The 22,362-nt window shown below is 47.4% G+C and overlaps 1 protein-coding gene across 6 annotated transcripts in view; it reads right to left on the bottom strand.

Moving 5' to 3' along the window:
- MYLK (myosin light chain kinase) overlaps positions 1-22,362 on the bottom strand; it is a 224,195-nt gene that overhangs the window by 117,834 nt on the left and 83,999 nt on the right. For all 6 annotated transcript variants that reach the window (XM_039477689.2, XM_074404231.1, XM_039477688.2 and 3 more), the window contains 8 exons: positions 16,383-16,431; positions 15,327-15,492; positions 13,817-13,982; positions 11,803-11,821; positions 10,163-10,698; positions 9,386-9,592; positions 6,977-7,111; positions 2,911-3,063 (listed from right to left, as the gene is read on the bottom strand). In XM_039477689.2, coding sequence (XP_039333623.2) covers positions 2,911-3,063; positions 6,977-7,111; positions 9,386-9,592; positions 10,163-10,698; positions 11,803-11,821; positions 13,817-13,982; positions 15,327-15,492; positions 16,383-16,431 — 1,431 coding nt within the window. The remainder of the gene's footprint in view (positions 1-2,910; positions 3,064-6,976; positions 7,112-9,385; positions 9,593-10,162; positions 10,699-11,802; positions 11,822-13,816; positions 13,983-15,326; positions 15,493-16,382; positions 16,432-22,362) is intronic.

Below are 22,362 nucleotides of genomic sequence, written 5' to 3'. Positions count from 1 at the left end.
AGGACACGCGTGCATCTGTGGCTTGTGTCTGGCTGAACACCTCCCTCCTCTGATTCTCTGATGGTCTCTTTCCCCAACAAACAATACTGTGGCAAAGTGGATCCTTCGGGAATACCCCTCCTCAGTCTCGGCATTTGTAAGGATTGTATCTTGTTTAAAGGTGGGCTCTGTTGGACAATCATAAGCACAGCACAAACCTGGGACTCCCACCTCCGGGGGACTCTTAGCTCAGCTGGGTCACTCTAATCCAATCTAAACACTCCTATGCTCTGGAGACACTTTGCACATTCATTTACTTAATCCTTGCAGTACCGTGACTGTCAGCATCTCCAATTCACACAAGAGGAAGGTGAGGTCTGGAAGGCTAACTAATGCCAGGATGCAGGGCTAGCAAGTGGCAGAGCAGGACTCACACCCAGGCCGCTGGCTCCACATCCATGCTCCCCACCATGGCCCGGTGCCACACTAAGGCAACAGAGGGCTGGGCCTGGGCAGCTAAGGGAAAGGCAGAGCAGCCGTCAGTGCCTCAGGGAACAAACACCTCCACTGTGATCATCTCCCCCCAGCCCACGCTGCCCCTGGAGGACCCAGAGCCAACAGGGCTGCCAATCAAGTCAGAAAAACTCCACAGTGGAGGACAGTGCAGGGGGCAGCCCCGAGCCTCCTGAGTGTCTCAGGGCACTGTGCCAGGGGTGTCACTGTGCCAGGCTCGCCCTGCCCCAATCCTGTGCCGAAAGAGCCCAAATGCTGCCAGGCCGGAGCGTGTGGCTGCGTCCTCAGCCTTGTTCTCCATTTATGGTATCTGAGTCTCTGTCTGGCCTTCACAGGCCAGTAAATCCCCCACACCGGGAGAGGGTTCTCTCATGCACGCCTCTTCTCAGAGCAAATCCAAACTTCCTTGGCAGAGTTTTTGCCTGGGACCTCTCTGTGCCTTTTTTTTTTCCCCCGGATGGGTGGTGATCATTCAGGCCCCAGCCCCCACAGGCCCGGGAATCAGGAGGATGGCCCTAAAGAGTTCTTGATCCTTCGCCTGGAACTCCCACCTCCGGGGGAGTCTTAGCTCAGCTGGGTCACTTTAATCCAATCTAAACACAGGCAAGCCAGGACAGACACTGGATTAGCCTTTGGCTGTGGCTATGGAAGGAGAATCTCGGAAAACAGAAAGCTGAGCTACGTGGCCCTGCATGTAGCATTCTAACTCTTGCTGCCCTTGCTAGACTCTGGGGTTGGCCACACTGGCCTCCAACAAGATCCCCCTGGTGGGAAGGTGAGTCCGACTCCCCGGCCCTAAGAGACGAGGCTCTGAGCAGTTCACATTTCCTCTGAGTCCCATTATCACAATTTCCTGAGTTTCCCACCTATCTCCCAATGAGTCGTGAAGTTAGAACGAAGAGGATATACGGGGTAAGCGTGTAAACCAGAATCTGGCTGGTAAATTCCCAAAGGCCAGAGCTGGGCTCTGAACCCAGTGTGGAGGGGTTCCTGGAAGGAAGGGGTGAACCCGTTCCCCATTAACAACGCCCATGCTGAGGCATCTCTTCAGTCAGAGCACCCAGGGAGGGTGCTCACTCCCAACAGAGAGCTTCACAGAGCCAGCATCAGCCACATTCCCCGTAAGTGCCAGTTCCTTCATCCCTAAGGGACTGACTTCACCTAGCCCACAGTGGCCAGTCTTCCCCTTTGGGCCAGGGGACATGCCCTCTGAAAAATGTCAGGGCATAGAATGAGCGCAGACACGAAACTCACAGGCTCTGGGCTCCAGGGGCCAGCTTTGCAGACTAGCATGACGTGCTTAGGCAAGTTACATTCACTTCCTGAGACTTTCAGAGCTTTATGTCTGAAATCAGGGCAGCATCCTTGTCCCCTAGGATACTGAGGTCTCAGTGAGAGAATATGGGTGCGGTGAAAGTACTTAACATGGTAAGACACAAATGTTTCTTCCCTTTTCCTTTTCTGCAAAACCTCCTCCTACAGCCTCCCAGATAGTGGCTACTCATATAATACTGAGATGCTCCTGAGAGACCTGAGCCTAAGGGAATGGAGAGACGTGTTCTCCTGCTTGTCTGATGGGAGACCAGACACGCTGCACCCAGTGCTAGCGCCAGAGGACCCAGTCACGCACAGGAGCTGGAGGCATAGGCCCAGGGGGAGGGTGGGATCAGGCTTACCTGAAAGCCCTGGACCCAAGAAGCACTTCTGTGGGAACTGTCACCATGCCTGCTGATAGCACAGCCCAGGCAGATCTGTCTTCAGTCTGTGGCTCCCTGCAATTCCTGGGGACTAAGTGCTTGGCTGATGAATGGATGCCCATGATAATCAGATTACTGGAGAACAGGCTGCTGATGTGTAAAAATAAGCCTGGGCCGGTGAGTGGAAGAGGGGGGCAGAAAGGGGACAACCTGTGACCCTCTGGAAACCTCAGCACGCACACTGTGACCCAGGGTCCCCCAGCATGTAAGGGGTCACTGGTGAGACCACTAACTGCTACGGGAGTATGTGCGTGCTCTCCCAGGTCTCTTTGTAGTAGGTGAGGTCTTCTTCCAACCAGACCAGGAGCTTCTGGAGCCAAGACAGCCTTCATCTCTTTCCCTTCTATCTTTCCATTGTCCCCAGAGGAGTGAGGCGGGGAGGAAAAGGCAGACCCCTGTCACTATGAACTCCTGGAGGTCATCTCCCTCACTTCCTACCTTCAGGTGCAGCACTTTTTAAGGAACCCCTCCTCTGCCCGAGAGGTCTCAGCAGCCACTCTGTTGCAGCAACTGCCACTGGCAATGGTGTGGAGTAGTGCCATGTGCACCTCTGCTCCCTGGATTTTAGCTCATGATACCGTTCTCTACAAATGTGCCCTTCCTCCAAAGCAGAAGTGTCTGCAGGAAAGGTGCTTCTACTGAGGTGCCCGGAGGCTCCTACCGTGAACGGTGACCCGGGCGCTGCAGGACACCTGCCCCAAGGCATTCTCAGCCAGGCAGGTATAGGTGCCATGGTCCTCTGGCAGGGCATCCTGGATGTGGAGCTCAGCCATGCCGGCCTCGCAGGTGGAGCGAGCATACTGGATGGGCTGCCCTGTGGAGGAAGCACAGGAAGGCTCAGGCCAGGTGGCACTGGCAGTAGGGATGGGGGCCCTGTCCTCAGCAGGGCTGCTGCTGTCATGATGCTGAGACTTGCCATGCTTGCTCAGATCCACTGAGGGCTAACAATGTGTCATGCACATGTCCAGCCAGCCGGACCGAGGCTTATGGGCTGGAGAAAGAGCCAGGGACTAAAGAGATGAAAGAAACGGAGTAATTGTACGGTGGAGGAGGAAGACGGGGCCTAAAGGGACTGGGAAGGGAGAATCTGGAGGAATTAAGAATGCAGGAGGGAAAGGGGCACAGTTTGGGGCATTCTATGTTAAATAGTCTCCAAATCCACGTCCTTAACTTCGTGGTATTCTGAGCCTGGAGAGACTCTCACAGGGTCATCTGGCCCATAGCCCAGCCTCAGGCAAAACAGACCTTGCCTGGGCCGAACATGTCTCCAGAAACAATGATTCCATTTTCCACTTTAGATATTTAACAAAAAGCAATTCTGCATCCCCCACCTGATGTTGTAGTTAGAAACATTTCTTCTGTGCAATTAAGTGTATTTTCAGGTTCACAGAAAAGGTAAATGTGGAGAACTAAAAATGACTCTGATTCCTTTTGTTCCAGAGTCCCTTCCATGTGACGTGTTCCAGGTCACACAAAGTCCTGCATGGAGACAGGAGTGCATGCAATGAGTGCTTTCCTTAATGCTCTATGTTCCCGGGAATTTATCATCCTAGGATGTGACTTTTCATTTCCAGGAAAAAAAATATATATATATCATTACTGAAGAGTCTGGCCTCAGAGTAGGAATGTGTCTGCCATATAGGAAGCAACTGTCATATAGGAAGCAACTGTCAGTTTCTTCCCTGGCCAGGCCCCAGGGTCCTGGTTTGCACTTCATAAAATCAGGGGTGGCCAGTGCGGGAGGGAGAAAGTACACAAAGAAGTCCTCTCCCGCACTGCAGCGTTTCTTCTGCACACAGCAGCACTTCATGTCTCCATGACAGTTTGGCAGGGAGACCGGCAGGCACGCCATAGGACCAGAGGGAAAGATTCCTCCCAACCTACTATACTTCATACGAGTGGGGCCGAGGGCTGGGAAAGGCAGGGGCCTGGATCCTACCACTGAGAGAAGTGACACTGCTCTTTGTTTTTTTTTGTTTGTTTGTTTTTTGTTTTTGTTTTTTTTTGAGACGGAGTTTTGCTCTTGTTACCCAGGCTGGAGTGCAATGGCGCGATCTCCGGCTCACCGCAACCTCCGCCTCCTGGGTTCAAGCAATTCTCCTGCCTCAGCCTCCTGAGTAGCTGGGACTACAGGCACGCGCCACCATGCCCAGCTAATTTTTTGTATTTTTAGTAGAGACGGGGTTTCACCATGTTGACCGGGATGGTCTCGATCTCTTGACCTTGTGATCCACCCGCCTCGGCTCCCAAAGTGCTGGGATTACAGGCTTGAGCCACCGCGCCCGGCTGCTCTTTGTTTTTATTTTTTGTCACGATACCATCCAAAACCTCTCTTCCTCGAAAATACCAGTGCATTCCCTAACTGCCACCAATGTACCTCTGCTGTCCAAACATGTGCTGACAAGCTTTTTGAGAGCTCTCCTTTAACTAGAACATAACTCACTTTGGACCCACAAACATGGGATGCGATGGAGGCCCAGAAAGGAGCTGTTGGCTCAGGGCATATTACAATTGGGAGACATTCGGAAGGAAACCCAACTTGAGCATGATCACCCTCTAGTGGAAAAGGTGTGGAAACGCTAAGAGTCGCTGAGAAGAGTGAGCGAAGTAAACTAGGGGACGGCAAGCTACAGCTCCCGAGCCGAATCCCACCTGCAGCTTATTTTGTATGGCCTGCAAGCTAAGAATAGTTTTTACATATTTTAAATGGTAAAAAAAAATAAAGGGAATATATTTCATGATGTAAAAATTATGTGAAATTCACATTTCAGTATCCATAAAGTTTTACTGCAACATAGCCACACTCATTCTTTTACATAGTATCTATGGCTTATGTACTGTCTATTTCTTATTTTTTGAGACAAGGTCTCACTGTTGTTACCCAGGCTGGAGTGCAGCGGTGTGATCTTGACTCACTGCAACCTCCACCTCCTGGGTTCAAGCAATCCTCCAATCTAAGCCTCCCGAGTAGCTGGGACCACAGTTGCATACTATCAAGGCTGGCTAATTTTTGCTTTTTTTTTTTTTTTTTTTTTTTTGGTAAAGACAGTTTTGCTATGTTGGCCAGGCTGGTCTTGAACTCCTGAGCTCAGGCAATCTGCCTGCCTCAACCTCCCAGAGTGCTGGGATTACAGGAGTGAGCCACTGCATCCAGCCTTCCATGGCTGCTTTTATACCCCAACAACAGAGCTGAGAGTTGTTACAGAGGCTGTATGGCCTGAAAAGCTGAAAATAGCTACCAGCTGGCCCTTTATAGAAAACGTTTGTTGATACTTAGTCTAGACTTCATTATTAGTCCTTAATGCCCATATGGCCTCCTTGAAGTCAATCACAGGATCCAATAGGATGTCTGTCCTTTGCTGAGGGCTGAGGGGGAAGGCGACTTCAATTCTCACTTACCTACCGAAGAGACTACATGTGGGAAGATAGATGGCACTTCCTCTCACTTGCCAAAGACAGCTTCTGGCAAAGCCTGAGCAAACTATACTAGCAAGGAAGATTATTTGGTGCATAACTTCTCTCTCTTTTATTTTTTGAGATGGAGTCTTGCTCTTGTCTCCCACGCTGGAGTGCAGTGGTGTGATCTTGGCTCACTGCAACCTCTGCCTCCCGGGTTAAGCAATTTTTCTGCCTCAGCCTCCCAAGTAGCTGGGATTACAGGCACCTGCCATCATGCCCAACTAATTTTTGTATTTTTAGTAGAGATAGGGTTTCACCATGTTGGTCAGGCGGTCTAGAACTCCTGATCTCAGGTGATCCACCCTCTTTGGCCTCCCAAAGCACTGGGATTACAGGTATGAGCCACGGTGCCTGGCCCACTGCTCTCTTAAGGAGCCTATTCTACTAGGCATGAGAGTGGGCTGAGACCCCAAACCTTCTGTTCCAGCCTATTGACTCATAAAGAAGCTGGTACCCAGAGAGGTGAAGTGTCCAAGGCCACCTGACCACTCAGCAGTGGAGAAGGTCAAGAGGCTTTGTCTCCTGACTCTCAGCAGGGGCTCTTTCACCTTCCCTGTGGACCCCAAAGTAGCCCCTGCTCCATCTCATCAGTTTAATGGACTGTTCTCAGTCATTTAAAGTCAGAGTTCTCCCACACTGTTGAAATTAAATTGTCCTTTAAAAAGAAAAAGGTGGTAATATACGCAAATAATTTTTTAAAGAATCTTTGACAAAAAAAAGAAAAAAAAAAAAAGAACAGAGTTGGCAAGTCTCTATAGGAAAATCACTTTAAAGAGAATAACTGGTCTGTGAACCCCAGAACCACCTGCCACTAAATAAAAGGTGAGATCCCTCAAGCGACTTCTGGAGTGGTTCATTAGTTTATTAATTTATTTGTTCATTTAATTGACTCAACAGATGTGAATTGAGGGCCACGATGAGTTTGACCACATGAAAAGAAGTCCAACTGCTCAGGCACCTATGTGTCAAGCATCTCATTCACCACTTTATATAAATGATCTAATTTAATTTTACAACCACCACCCTGCAGATGGGTGGCATGATTCCCACGAGGCAGATGGAGAACTCAAGGCTCAGGCAGGAGTAGTAACTTGCTAAGCCAGCTGGGAGCAGGATCCCAGTGCCCATGCTCTCTCTGTGCCCCATGCCTCCTTCTCATGCCACCAGGATGTCCAAGGCATAAATGGTTCAGAGAGATAACTGAGAATTCAGGCAGGGCCAAAGGGCCCAGGGGACGGGAGCAGAGGGCTGGGGTAGAGGGCACTCACCATTTAGCAGCCAAGTGATCCGGGGCCCTGGGGTACCCCGTACAGAGCACTGCAGCACAAAATCCTGGCCCTCAGTGACGGTGCAGTCCTTCAGGACACTGGAGAAGGAGGGGGCCACCTCCGTCACGGCGAGCCCTGCGAGGAGGGACGAGGACAGGCCAGCTCAGATCACAGCTTGCCTGCTCTGCTGATACCTTCAGTCACCCCAGCCTCCCAGGCATGCCTCACTGTCCTGGACAACTGGGTGTCTTTGGCAGCCTGGCTTTGCCTTATCTCTCTTCAAGCTTAGGAAGCAGGCAGCACCCATGGTGAAGGGACCTGGAGCCCGAAGCAGAGTCACCGGCAGGGTCTTTTCCAGTCACAGAACAGCCTAGCCCTGGGGGTGCTTAGGACCTGGGGCTGCCTTCCCTCCTCTGCGACTCAGGTGCCTCCTGTCTTGCCTTGGCTTTTGCCATCCTGGAGCCTCAGAGAGCTCCTTCTTCTCACCTTTTGGTCCTGCTCTACTTTCCAGTGTCTCTTATCTTCTTTAAAATGTCCCGTCAGTGATTACACAGTCTTGTGAATATCTTTTTACTTGTATAAGCCACAGACTTACAGGTAGGGACATTTCCATTTTCAATTATTACAATGATTTTTTTTCCAATTCCAGAACTGAATCAAAGGACTCACATGAGTTCCAGTTTCCTAAGCACAGTTTGTGCCCCGTTCTAGGTCAAGGGCTCAGAGCTGCTGGGGACATGGGAACAGGCACTAACAACACCTTCCATGGCTTGAATGCATAGTCTAGCTGAGAACTGCTGAGCTGAGCTCTCCAAAAGCCTTCTACCTCAGTGAATTAGGGGACATTTTCTAGTTTGGGGAGATTAAGAGCAATAGGGATAATTTCTTCTGTGACAAGCAGAACATGCTGTAGATGTGTTAAGGTGGCTGACAGCTGAGAAAAGATAGAGCTGGATTTGGTGCTTAGAAGATCTATCACTGGTGCTTTTCAAGAGAGCCTTTCAATACAGCGATGAGAGGAAATGCCATCTTATACTGCAGGGGTTTATGGGCTGGAAAATTAGTAAGATTTGAGGGCCTACTATGTGTCACGTACTTTTCCAGATGTGACTGTGACAATGCCCTGAGGTTGTTCTCTTGAGCTCATTTTACAGATGAGGTTACTAATTCCCCATAGCTGAAATCGATGGTGTAGCCAGGTTTTACAGCCAGTGCTGACTGTACAGCTGCACTTTCTCCTCCAGATCCCAGGGGAGAGGGTAGGCGATGGGAGAGCAGCGACTACACAGAGTGATGGTGTACCTGGACAGGCCTGGCACTGACGAAAGGTCAGACAGACCACCAGAAGCGTGTGGGGAGGCACCCTCTCCACCCCTTCCCTTGGCTGGAGTTCAACTCCCTCATTAGAGAAATGCCTCTGGGAGTTACCAAAAGGATATAGGCTTTCATGCCAGGTCAATTTCAGGTAGAAATACACTGTCTTCTACAAGGCAAGTGAACTTGGATGAGTTATTTAACCTTACTAAAGATCAGTATTCTTATCTAGAAAATGGGTATGATTTTGTTGTAAGATTGTTGGGATAACTAAATGAAATAATTCAGGTATAGCATTTAGCATAAAACCTAGCATAGCTCATCTTCAATGAGGGTTGGCTGTTATCAAGTAGAAGCTGTGCAGAAAGACTCTTCTTGTGGCAAGAGATAGACAGGTACAAGAATATTGATCATAGGTTTGTTATAATAGTGAAAAATGGAAACAATTTAACTATCCAACAAATAAGAACACACTTAAATTGGAGCCATTCCATGCAATATTATATGGCTACTAAAAGTCACGTTTTCAAAGAACTGTGTAAAAAGATGTTAATATCACATGAGCACATTAGGACAGAAAGCAGCATACAAATAGCACAATGGTAAGTTTGTATAAAAAACATTAAAATATAATTTTTTGGAGTCATAAGATTATATATTGTTTAAATTCCCCACAATGAACATGCATTACTTTTATAAACAGACAGTACAATAAACATAAAAGATGTGGGATCCCACACCATCTCAGATTACCCTAAACCTGTATATTTAATGAATACTCAGTTCTCGGTGGTTACGAACCTGAGTAATGGCACTGTTCGAACAGCTGAGGGGCCTAAGAAAGGTAGCTCTGAACCAGGCTGGGAGTGGGGCCTGGCATGTTGACTTTGAGGTGATTCTGATATGAACTCCTGATTATGAATCACTGGCCTGGAGCAACACATTTGGCCTTGGCATGTGGTTGGGGGTGACCTTTCTGTCAGGTTGTGCACCAAGGCTGGGGGCTGTAGGAGATGAACCATCTGCAGTAGGTGAAGCACCCCATGAATGGCTGTCCCACAGAGAATGCAGGGTGACCCGGAGAAGTGTACTTACTTTCCACTTGGAGGGTCCAGCTACAGGACACCTGGCCTCGGGCGTTGGAAGCAGTGCAGCTGTACGTCCCACTGTCCCTGGTCCGGGCTCTCAGCAGGCAGAGGTAATGGGAGCCAGCATCTTCATAAATCTCAATGGTGCCTCCCTGTCTCCTCACAGGGGCACCTTCCAGGAACCAGGCCACTTCAGGCTTTGGGATCCCTGAAACTACAGGGCCAGGTGAAGAACATGAGACCCCCCACTCCCTGGAGAGCACCCCATGCTTGTGAGGTAGATGGGGAAGGCGTGACGTGGAGGAAAGGGCTTGGTTCCGTGTGAAGCTGCCCTCCCACCTCTGTCTGCTTCCTCACCCTCAACCACACTCTGCAAGACGAAATCTCCTGAGACAGAGTCAGGGCCTCAGAGAGGAGGAATACAGGGTGATGGGCCGGGTCTCCAGGTCAGCCAGGCAAGGGGAAGAAAGAGTGGAAAAGACTGTGAGGTTTGTTTTTTGATGCTGGCGATGATGAGGGTGTTTCTTCTAGGGTGGTAAGAACTAGGGCCCAGGGCCAGTACTCTTATCCAGTAGCAAACAATGGGCTGCTCTTAGGGGTCTCTCCAGAATAAAGGGACATTTCTACAGTGAGTCCAAGGCTTCTGTAAGGTGGTTTTCTAGATGAGCTATTCCAAGAAGATGAGTGGATATAGGAGGTGCAGACCAGCTGGGTGTTGAAAGAAGGGAGTGGCCACCAAGGGGCTACATTCTGGCAACTGGTGACCCTAATTAGCTCTACTCACCTTCACACCTGAACTTGACAGTTTGATTTTCCCTGACCTCCTGGCTTTGGGGCTTGCTCTCAAATTTGGGGAATGCTGCATCCCTCTGGTCCTCCAGGGGGATTCTCCTGGTAGCAACCTTGCTTACAACGTCTTGGCTTCCCAGGCCAGGCTGCCTGGTGGAGAAGGTGGCTGGACGGGGAGCAGCTGGCCTCTTCCTTTCTTCTCCGGAAGGTGATAGGGCCCCCAGGACTGCTGCTCTTGGTTCCGGCTGAACGCTTGTGGCCTGCAGGGTGATGGAGCTGGAAGTCTTCTGAGGGACCGGGGTCTGCGGGGCCATTCTGGGCGAGTCCCTGCATGGCTCCAGCTTGGACTCCCTCGGAGGCTGAGGCTGGTGTTTTGGGGCCCAGGTTGGGGAGCCACCTCTCTGGGGACTGGAGCAGTTCTTGCTCTTGGCTGCAGCCTCCAGACTGTCCAGTTTCGACGCCTTGGAGATTGTATTGGTCACTTCCCTCCTGATGTCTGAATTGGTGGCTTTCGTTTCTCTCCCAAATGATCTGTGTGGTGGGGAGGGTATGGGTGGTATGGGTGGGGGTGGGGAGCGTGAGGAGAGGGGAGAATAGAATGATCATCTGATTACTCACCAACATGACTCATCACAAGCACGGGTTCCAGGGATCACAAAAGCCCACAGGTTACGAGCAAGTAAGAGCATCTTTCTCTGCAGTTTGCCCTTTCCCAAGCCAGAGCACAAGCAGTCATTCCCGACACATCCCTGTCCTGCAGCCCTGCCCAGAGCCCTGCTTTCCCTACACTTCTCTTCTCCACTGGTGCCTTCCTACTTCAAACCCCACCACCGGTGTCCCATGTCCACTCTGCCCTCTCTAATCTAGTTTCTATACAGCAACCATAGTTAATGTTTGAAAACATATATCATGTCATTTCAAGCCCAAGGATTTTCCAGCAGTTTTTCCACTACATTAAGAATGAAACTGAGCCCCACAAGATGGCCCACAGATGCCAGCTCTGGCTGCTCCTGACTCATACAAGACACCGTGCCGCCACCCACTAGGCTGCGGCCACACTGGCGTCCTTCTGGGTCCCCATGGTCCTGCCTCTTGGTTCACAGCTTGTACACGCTATCCCTGCTGTTTGGCGCACACTCTCTGAGCTTTGCTTCACCAGCTAACATTCCTCTGCGCAGGTCTGAGCTCAAATACCAAATTCCCGAAATGGCCTCCCTGCTCCTCTATTCTCATCAGCACCCTCCTGGAACAGACGTTTTCCAATGGTAACGTGTGTTCTTGTGGCTCTGTCTAAGCTAGGAAAGAGGTTCCTGCTGGGTCTGGGCTGGATGGGTGAACAAATTCTGCCCTGGAATGAGGAAGGCAGCCTTCTCAGAGCAGTCAGGACACTAAGCAGGGACGAGACTGCGTAGATACTGAGAAAGGTGGAGACACTGAGTTTTCCAGTCTCAACACCCATGTGTCATATTACAATAGGAGAACAAGACAAAACACCCAGAATTAAACAACAGCCTCCAAACAGCCAGTTCTTCTGCCCCATAAGATGATTCAGAAATTCCGGGCATTTCTCGATAGCATCCCTTCTTTCCTTGCAGGACATTTCATGATGGAAAACGTAACAAAGCCTAGACCTACCTATTAGCACTGTCCAAACCTGGAAGAAGTGGAAAGGGTGGAAAGACTGTTAGTAGAATGCTGTACACACCAAGCTCTCCCTCCCCAAGCACCTCCCCATCACCGTGGTCCCACCCTGCTGGCTCCTTCCAGCTTCTCTGGTGCTCAACATCTTTGGCCTGTAAATTCCCTCCCACCCCCCAGCCCTGGAGTACACTGTCAAAGCTTCAGGTGCTGTCCCCTGGGCTTTTTAATAGTGGCTGGTGCCAGCGGACCCTGAAGGCATGGAACCTGTTTCTGTTCACTAAACAGAAGGAAACAAAAACCAATCCAGGGGACAAACTAACATCTAATGAAAATTCCAAACCCAAACGCTATAATTTACCATGGTGCAGAGAAGCATACTTTTAATTTTATCCAGTTCTTCAAAGAAAAAACATTATATATATAGATAGATAGATAGATAGATAGATAGATAGATAGATAGATAGATATAGATAGATAGCTAGATAGATATATTTTTTCCTGCTATATCCTTTTTCAAATTTTATCATGGTAAATTTCAAAATATACAACGATAGAAAAATTTAACAAACCCTGAAAGCTATCACCATGATTAAGGAGATAACATTTTGTCAGCCTTATCTATTCATTTTTGTTTTATTTGTTTTCAGGTATTTTAAAACAAATCCCAGGCAACATATTTTGTCATGAGATCCAACAGGAGGGAACAGTTTTTAACTCAATGCCAGGGCAGGTACAGGGAGAGTGCCTGACCCATTGCTATGGGTGCCTGGTGGCAGCTCCTTATCCAGCACTGAGTGACCAAGTCAAGTTCTCTGGTCAATACCAGGATTTCTTGTTTTAATGATGTCAAATGAAACAGAGAATACTAACATGCACTGCACATAGTACGAGTCAGGAGGATTTCCTGAAACTTGGGGGTTTACCTGCATATACACATTCTGGGTTGCAATGTACTCTGAAATACATTTCTTTCTGTAGATCGTGAAAAACACCTGGGCCAGAAAAAGTAACAAGAGCAAGGAGGGATCATTCCTGAGAAGGAGATGCAGAAGAGAAAAATCAGAAGAAAAGAGGAGGAGAAAGAAGGATGAAGGACTGAAAGCCACTTCCCTTCCTGCCCCGAGTTCCTGCTCCAGTGAAGTGAGTGCAGCCCCTTCCCCACACTCCCTCCCCAGGCTGGACTTGAGGAACCGAGGAACTCTAAGGGGGAGACATGTTCAACCAGACTTCCAAAGAGGAACTGACAGGGCTGACGACTCAAGGAGAAAGAGGCAGGGTCAAAAGGAGGCTGGAAAGTCCAGTCTGGGTGTGAAGGAAAACGGGAACCCTGGATAGAAGGAGTCAGATTGAGGCATCACCTGACTTGAAGGGCAGAGTAAACTATGAGTAAATTTTCGGCAGGTTAAATATGAGGTGATGGCAAGATATTAGCAGCGTTCATTCTTCCAGCTGGCAATCACAGATACAAAAGGGAGTCCGGATGAGAAGAAAGCACTGAGGACATGGTGGGGAAAGTACGAGAACACAGGGAAGATGGCAGCCAAGCGCAGGGCATCTGCCCCGAGGTCTGTGCTGCCCCTGCTCACCCTTTCTTGTCAAAGACCCACCCCTGGTGGCTGGGTGTGGTGGCTCCCAGCACTTTGGGAGGCCAAGGCAGGCAGATAACTTGAGGTCAGCCTGGCCAACATGGTGAAACCCCATCTTTACCAAAAACACAAAAATTAGCTGGGCATGGTGGCACGTGCCCACAGTCCCGGCTACTCAGGAGGCTGAGGCAGGAGGATCGCTCGAATCTGGGAGGCAGAGGTTGCAGTGAGCTGAGGCCACACTACTGCACTCCAGCCTGGGCCACAGAGCAAGACTCTGAGGGGAAAAAAACTGCCTCTGGGGACTGCCTGGGTGTGTGAAGGGGTCACGTGGTACACAGGTGCCGTGAACAAGCAGCTACTCTAGGAGGGTGTGGCACCAGGGAGGGTTCGTTCTGCGCTGGCCCTCCGCTGGCCGATACCTTGGATGGAAAGCTCAGCTGACATCGAGGCCTTCCCTGACCCGTTCACCACCAGGCACGTGTACACTCCCGTATCATCTTGGTTGACTCCATGGATTTCCAGAACCTGCATCCCATTCTTCTCAGACATAGACACACGGGCACTCGGCTGCAGTGGAACATTCCCCTATGGATGGCAATGGGGTAACTCGGTCACACAAATCTGCTTACCTTCTGGCTGTGTCCTCCTGCCTCCTGCCAATCCTGGTGGGACGGACTCCAGGGCCTGGGCAGCAGTGCCCTCTGCTCTGGGCTCTGTCAATGTGCTCAGAGAGCCGACTTTGGACAGTTCAGGGACCCTGACCTGAGGTCTATGGATGTGGTGTGGTGCTCTGTCCTGCTTAGAGCAGATGCCTGGAAACTGTTTCAAAGGAGCCTGAGTTTGAGGCAGGAAGTGCTGTATTCCTCACTTCAGTTATTCCTTACCTCGCTATTCCTTTTAGTCTTTTCCGAGGGGAGTTCAAGACAGTTAGGAAGCAGGTAAAAGGTGTCAACACCCACTTTTACCCAGGGATTCCATCTCTGAAAAACCTGTTCTCCCTGGCCATGACTACCTGTTCCCCACAGATCCTCACTGCCCTGTTTAACACCCACCCCAACCCCACGCCACTGCTTCCCTGCCCCCCACCCCTCCCACTTCTGCTTCACTTCCCCCAGCCCTGAATGGTTTATAAATCTCTTCCACATGGAGCCTCCAACGATATTTTGAGGTAGGTGGTATTATTTCTGTCTCACAGATAAGGGAACCAGGGTTCCAAGAAATCAAATGACTTGTTCAGCTTCACAGGCTTTATGAACCAGGAAGCTGTAGCTTGACACCTAGTACCCTAACTTCACAGTCCACTCTCTTGAGATTTCCAGGCTTGTCTTGACTCAGAAGTTTTTCACTATTTTGTGAGTGTGAGAACTGTCAAACACTGTGGTCTGAGTAACAGAGGGAGAGTTGTAATAGGGGCAGGAACATATATCACTAACAAATGTACAGAGAACCCCTGAGAACCGCCTGAAACAGCAGGAACAGAATGGAAAGACTCCTACTAGTTGAAGGGTCTAACCCTGAATTTGCAGGGTCCATAAGGCTGTGATGTGGTTTGGTTGTGTCCTCACCCAAGTCTCATCTTGAAATCTAGCTCCCATAATTCCCACATGTCATGGGAGGGACCCAGTGGGAGGTAATTGAATCATGGGGCAGGTTTTCACATGCCGTTCTCATGATAGTGAATAAATCTCACGTGATTTGATGGTTTTATAAAGGAGTTCCCTTTCACATGCTCTCTTGCCTGCCACCATATAAGCATGACTTTGCTCTTCATTTGCCTTTTGCCATGATTGTGAGGCCTCAGCCATGTGGAACTGTGAGTCCATTAAACGTCTTTCCTTTACAAATTACCCAGTCTCAGGCATGTCTGCTAGCAGCATGAGAACAGACTAATACAGGCTGGATCAGGGTCAGGGCAGACAGAAACCTCACCTTGAGCCAGGTGACCTGCGGTTGGGGCCGGCCAGTGATCTTGCAGGAGAATCGTCCCATCTGTCCTTCTTTGACCACAACTCGGCCCAGCTTGGTAGCAAACTTTGGTGGGCACTCCCCCCAGATGCTAGGACGGGTCTCCACTGCTGGAGCTGAAAATCTATCCCTGTAAAGACATTGGCAGAGAATCTAGTCCCAGACAAGGCAGAAATTGGATGCTCCTCTTTCCACCCCACCCAAGGGCACTAAGTTGGGGTCAGAAACCATCAAAGGGTAGTGTTCCCAATTTTATGCCTCAGAAACTTTCTCATGCTCTCTCTGGAAAAATGTGTGGGACCAAGACTGATTTCCTCTACCTCTTGGGCATACAGCTAGACTTCATTTACTAGCCTGCCTTGCAGTTAGGTATGCCTGAATTCCACCGAGCTCTGGCTGAAAGCTGGGGTTTTGACTAGGAGCCCATGAGCAGAAGAGCGGTATGCCACTTCCAGAGCCGACTCATAAGAATCTCCTGTGAGGGTCCACACAGAATCTCGTCCACTCTAGTGGTGAGATGCAGAAGGCCTAGCAGGAGCTCAAGGGCCTAGGAGATGAATCTATAAAACGGAAGAAGCCTGGGCTCCTGGAAGATAATGTGGAAGGTGCTCCACTTGTTCCAGGATATCTGAATTGAACTTTCCTTGAGTAAGAAACAAACTTTCACTGGGTTGAGCCACTGTGATTTGAGGCTTGTCCATTACAGCAGCTGCTGTTACCTGCCTCTTCTAGGTTTGTTTATTTCAATCTTCTGACTACTGCCTTGATTGTTAGAGTCCACTGCAGACTGTGGCCACCTCTCCCACCTCCTTAGCATTTAGCGGCTGGGCCAGTCAAAGGGGCCGATCACAGAGGCAGCCAGGTCAGGAGGTGCTGCGTGTGAATGACACATCTCATTGCACTAGGCCCTTCGGTTAATATAACCTAGGAGAGCCAAGAAGACTTACTCTCCAGACCTATCCTGCTCAAGTCAGCAGGAAAGCGATCCAACCCTTACTCTCTTGAACATCCAGGACTTACCCCAAGGTTTTGGAAACAACAGGTTGACCAAGCTGCTTAGCAAAACTTCCTGCAAGAAAAAGGGCTGATGAGTCAGGTCTGAGCCACCAACTTGGAGCAATGAAAGTAAAAACAATTCAACAGCAGGGGTGGGTGGGACAGTAATGGTGATCATTAATCTTGACTGAGCATGGGCTGTGTCATTATGGGTATTACGGTAGGTGTTTACATACATTATCATGTGAATTTCTTGCAATAATTTTATGAAGTTGATACTACATTGTCTTATTTTTTAAACAGGTGAGAGAAATAAGATTCAGAGAAGTCATCCACACAAGGTCACAGAGTCAGTGCAGAAATTCTCCCAGGTCTGCCAGATTCTAGAACTCTCAACCACCCTGCTGAGTTGTTAGGTGGCATGCTCTACCTTCCATTTTGGGGATGATCTGGGGTGATCCAGGACCTCTCCAGAGTGTTTCTCATTTAAAGGGAGGGAGATGCCCATGCCCATCTCTTACCACACCTATCCTTGACTGACACAATCAACACTCCATTCTTCCACTTAAGGCCTGGCAAATAGCAACAAGCTGAAATGGGGCAGGACAGATCACTGCAGATGAGCTAGAGCAGAGCCAGCACCTCCTGCAGAATCTGTAGTCCTGGGGAAGGCGCTGCTATGTGGGGCACTGCCAGTCCTGGCGAAGGTGCTGCTGTGCTGGGCACTGCCAGTCCTGGGGAAGGTGCTGCTGTGCTGGGCACTGCCATTCCTGGGGAAGGCGCTGCTGTGCTGGGCACTGCCAGACCTGGGGAAGGTGCTGCTGTGCTGGGCACTGCCAGTCCTGGTGAAGGCGCTGCTGTGCTGGGCACCGCCAGACCTAGCCAAGATTATGATGCCATAGTAGGTGCTGTCCTACTGGGTGCTGCTGATCCCGGGTGAGCTGCTGCTGTGCTAGGCAGGAAGCCGTTAAATAGCAAAGCCAGCAATGCAGGTGGGGTCAGCTCCTTTCATTCAGCTCCTGGAGCTCAGAGGGACGATTCACAATGTGACCATGAAATAACTCTAAAGTGGTGGGAGTTTTATTTTGAGGGGTGGGGTGGGAGGAAGAGGACATTGTGAGATGATGATCACCCTGAAAGTTTTTCTCCTTTTGCTGCAAGCTGGGGACGTTTATAAAACCCTACCCCAGGCATGTGGAGGGAGGGTAGAATCATCCTGATATCAGCAAAGAGTTGCTGTGGGGAATTTGTAGGGTGTTTACTGGAAAAGGGTAAAATTCCTTAACTTTAACTCTGATCACATTTATATGACTGTGTAAGAACATAAGTATGGAGGAGAAAAATCATGGTTGAGTATTTTCATCAGCCATTCCTGGACCTTAGTGAAACGGGATTAATAACAAACACTCGCATCACATTTAAGCTGTGCTCCACATAACTGGTGATTACTATACAAGCATTTCTGTTTAACATTATTTAGTGCGCTGTGTCTAGTTTTCAGTTCATAAAGCAATTGTGTATGTCATTCCATTCTCTATACAAAAGTAAAAGACCTTCTAAACTGATAAAAGGAGAGTCTTGTGGCTGGGCACAGTGACTCATGCCTGTAATCCCAGCACGTTGGGAGGCTGAGTAGGGAGGATCACAAAATCAGGAGACTGAGACCATCCTGGCCAATGTGGTGAAACACTGTCTCCACTAAAAATACAAAAAATTAGCTGTGTATGGTGGCATGTGCCTGTAGTCCCAGCTACTTGGGAGGCTGAGGTAGGAGAACTGCTTGAACCCGGGAGGCAGAGGTTGCAGTAAGCCGAGATCACACCACTGCACTCCAGCCTGGTGACAGAGCAAGACTCCGTCTCAAAATAAAAAAAAATAAAAAGAGAGACTAGTTTTGAAATGACCCAACTGACAGACAAGATGGTGGGCCCTCAGACACTGCTGGAGGCCAGACCAACTGTCCAGTCCTTCTGGAAATATTTGAGTCAGGGAAAATCAAAGGCTTTAAAGATGCTCTGCTCTTGGACCAGCACCTCCCTTTCTGTGAGTCCATTGGAAGGAAACAATGCTAAAGTTAGAAAAAAGTTTACAAAGATACTCACTTTGATCTTATTAGTTACAGCGAAAGCTAGAAGCAATATAAATGCCATGTAGTAGAAAGAAAATAAGTAATTAAGTAAAATGTACAATTAGACATCTTGTTCTCCCATTAAATTATATTTAAGAATATCTGAAACGTGCAGGTACTGTTAGAATACTATCTCATTCATTCCTCAGCACACTCCAAATGGGCTATGATTTTCTCCATTCCACTGGGCTCCAGCCCAGCCACAACCTTGTCAAACCCAGTGGTTGACGCTCTGTCTCCGTCTCACTCAGATGCTCAGTAGCATTTGACACAAGCCTCCACTTCCCTTCAAAGCACTTTCTCTTCTAGAATTTCCTGCTTTTACCAGGTTACCCATTTTCTCTCCTCAACCTTTGCATGCTGGGGCACCCTAGGGCTGAGTCCTGGGCCCCTCCTCAGTTCCATCTAATTTCCCCCAGGAGATCTTAGTCCTATAGCCTTAAATATCATCTATATGCTAAAGACTCCAACCCATATCACCACTGGAACTTCTTATTCCCTCACCAGAGGTATTCACAACAAGTCCCAGCATATTGTAGTATTTAAATATTTGTTAAATATTGTGCAGAAATAGCTGCATATAAAATTCCCAATTCAATGTGATCATAATTAGGTAAAAATAAAATACCCAAAGACAGGAAAACATCTAGAAGAAAAGGTACCATGCTATTAATACTGGTTATTTGGGGGGGCGGGGACACTGAGGATTTTATTCACTGTATTTTCTAAAACCTATAAATACAATGGTAAAGAAAAAACAAAACATGAAAAACATTACCTAGTTGCAAATAAAGGGGCAGGGAGGAAGAAAGTAAAATGTGGTATCTGAATAGAGGGTGGGTAGGGCCTCCTAAACACGCTCCATGCAGCAGCGTTATCCAGTTTCTAACATCCCACCACAAAGCATCTATGTGCCATCCATGGCACTGCCCACGCTACTGCATCACTCATTTCATCTGGGAATAAAGGTTTCATAAAAATTTGACTAATCAACTAATAAATGGATTTTAAAATGTGGTATATCCATACGATGAAGTATTATTCATCTGTAAAAGGAACAGAGTACTAATACGCGGTACAACATGGACAGACTTTGAAAAAGTGTGCTAAGTGAAGGAGCCCAGACACAAAGGTCATGTATTTTATGATTCTGTTTACACGAACTGTCAAGGAGAGGAAATCCATAGAGAAAGAAGGTGGTTCACAGTTGCCAGGAGCTGGGGGAAAAGGGGATGGGGAATTAATGCTTAGTGGGTATGGGGTTTCCATGTGGGGTAATAACAAAGTCCTGAAATGAGATAGCAGTGATGGCTGCACATACTGTGAATGTGCTTAATGACAACTGTACACTTTAAAATGGTTAAAATGGTAAATTTTATGTCACATATGTGTATTTTACCACAATAAAAAAATCAGACTGAGCATTTTAAAAAGTCTTGGGAGCTAAACATCTTAGTCCAAAAGGCTTAAATTCCTTTGTTCCTTAAAAAATAAAATAAAAGCAAAAACATGGCACTTCCCCAAAGAAGAGCAAAAGAATGCTGGGGAGAGATACTTCTACATCAGGGTAAGAGGGTATGATAAAAAGTAACACATAAAGCAGTCAGCTAAAAATGGAATTGATGAATACTTATTTTAATGTGAGTTAACAGAGAGTTCACATCAAAACAAAAAGAATTTGGGCTAAAATTACTAAGAAGGTCTATTTATAGGAAAAATTTGAAGTTGCAAACTGTTAGATAAGGCAAAATTAATTTTGTAGAAGTATGAAACTCTGGCAGAACAGTAAGGTTATGTAGAAAAATAAGTGGAAAGGGGATTAAAGTAGAAATGCCAAAAATAGAAGAGTGAGTTAAGAGAATTGGTGAGGACAGGAGCAGACTGATGAGAAAAAGCAGAGGCCAAGAGACTGATGGTATTTGATCTTAGATTTTTCAAAGGCAAGTATAAGAGAATGCTGGCAGGTCTTAGAACTGGAAAGTTCAGTGGTGAAAGGGATAAGGTAACTTAGCTCTGTTTGTCAGACCATACAGAAAGACTGAATCGAGTCAGAACATAGTGCTCAAAAAGTGAATAATGTGATCAAAATTGAAAGGAGCTGAAATGCTTCTAAAATGTGCGGAGAAGTAATTTATCATCCAAACAGGGACTTGCAACGCTGAGAGAGATGCAATTAATAATTATGCCCCAGAACCACCGGAGAAAGCCAGGACTGTTCCAGGAAAAGTGGGGAGCAGTCACCCTACTTATAGCCAAGTTCAAAGCATTTTTTAAGGATTACTTAAAATAGTGGTTCTCCACTCTATCAGAACAAATACCCACTTTTTATAACACACATTAACTGACACCCTCATGCCATCCTGATCAAAATTCCCTTCTAATCACACATACATATATGTGATAATTTCAAAAAGAAAATCATTGTAAAGTTTTAACTAAAGCATTAAGGTGATATAGAGGGAAAGTGAATCATAATAATAGGATTTCAACATGCAACTGTTCGAGCATGACCATTTCAGTATGTAAGTGCTCAGGCAAATTAGATGGCAATGCAATGGCAAATGCTTCCATTATCTCCTAAAGCATGTTTAGATTTAAAACTGAGTGATCAAAAGTCATACTGTACAAGTAACCCAGCAAAGTGCGAGAGCACAGGTATACAAATGGACACCAGAATACTCAAATTAAAAGACGTATGGATATTGGCCAGGCGAGGTGGCTCACGCCTGTAATCCTAGCACTTTGGGAGGCTGAGGCAGGCGGATCACAAGTTCAGGAGTTCAAGACCAGCCTAACCAACATGGTGAAAACTAGTCTCTACTAAAAATACAGAAAATTAGCTGGGTGTGGTGGTATGTGCCTGTAATTCCAGCTACTCAGCAGGCTGAGAGAGGAGATCGCTTGAACCCAGGAGGTGGAGGTTGCAGTAAGCCAAGATTATACCACTGCACTCCAGCCTGGGCGACAGAGCAAGACTCTATCTTTAAAAAAAAAAAAAAAGTTGTATATATAAAAAAAGAAAGAAGAAAATCACTTTAAAAGAAGATCACATAGCAAGACAAGTTATAGACCACTGAAGTAGAGATTTTTAAAAACACTATTAACGTATTGATGTGGTGTTAAAACAATTCTCTGTTTTATGATATGGGATCAAACAGTAAAAAATTATCACAGTAAAAGTTATCACAGAAAGGCAAGGTGGAATTTCAAGGTAAAACCCCACGTTACCTTGAAATATACATTCAGTGAATGGTTTGGACAAAGGAACAGTGATAATAACAAGAGACTATAGGGAAGCCATGTGTTAGGATGAGAACAGCAGTTATCTCCCAAAAAAGCATCAATACATAATATTTTTGCAACATAGATTACTGTTCCCCAAAGTTTAAAAAAATGTGAGCAGGCAATAAAATTCAATAAGATGCCTATGTTTTATGCATCTCCACTAACTTAATACTATTTGTTTCTAATATTAAGAGTTTTAAGCCTCTTCTGATCCACATTTTCAGAGCAATAGTGTAGTAATTACACTATCTATATATGTAATTATATAAGGTAGTTATATATATAGAAATGCTGTATTTCACTTAGTAGAAAATCTGTGCAGAGTACATTTTTCAATAATTTTGGAGCTGTAGCTTCATTCCTTTTAATCTTCCCTCTAGATGATGACTGTTTCTTCAGTTATTGGGCTTGTTTTACAATGTCTTGAAGACTTTTTTCTTTGTATTATTGAAGTCTAAGGAACCACCAATGTATATATTCGTGGTGTCTGTTCTGGTAGGACTGTGAAGAACTGGGAGAAGATTCTTGCTGTGAAGCCCATCCTGTACCTCTGGTGCTTGCCCCCTAAATCCAGCAACTCTCCCAATCACT

Source organism: Saimiri boliviensis, chromosome 8 (genome assembly GCF_048565385.1).
Source record: "Saimiri boliviensis isolate mSaiBol1 chromosome 8, mSaiBol1.pri, whole genome shotgun sequence".
Lineage (NCBI taxonomy): Eukaryota > Metazoa > Chordata > Mammalia > Primates > Cebidae > Saimiri > Saimiri boliviensis.
Note: the sequence above shows the minus strand (reverse complement) of the source record. Positions and strands in the feature narration are given on the sequence as shown.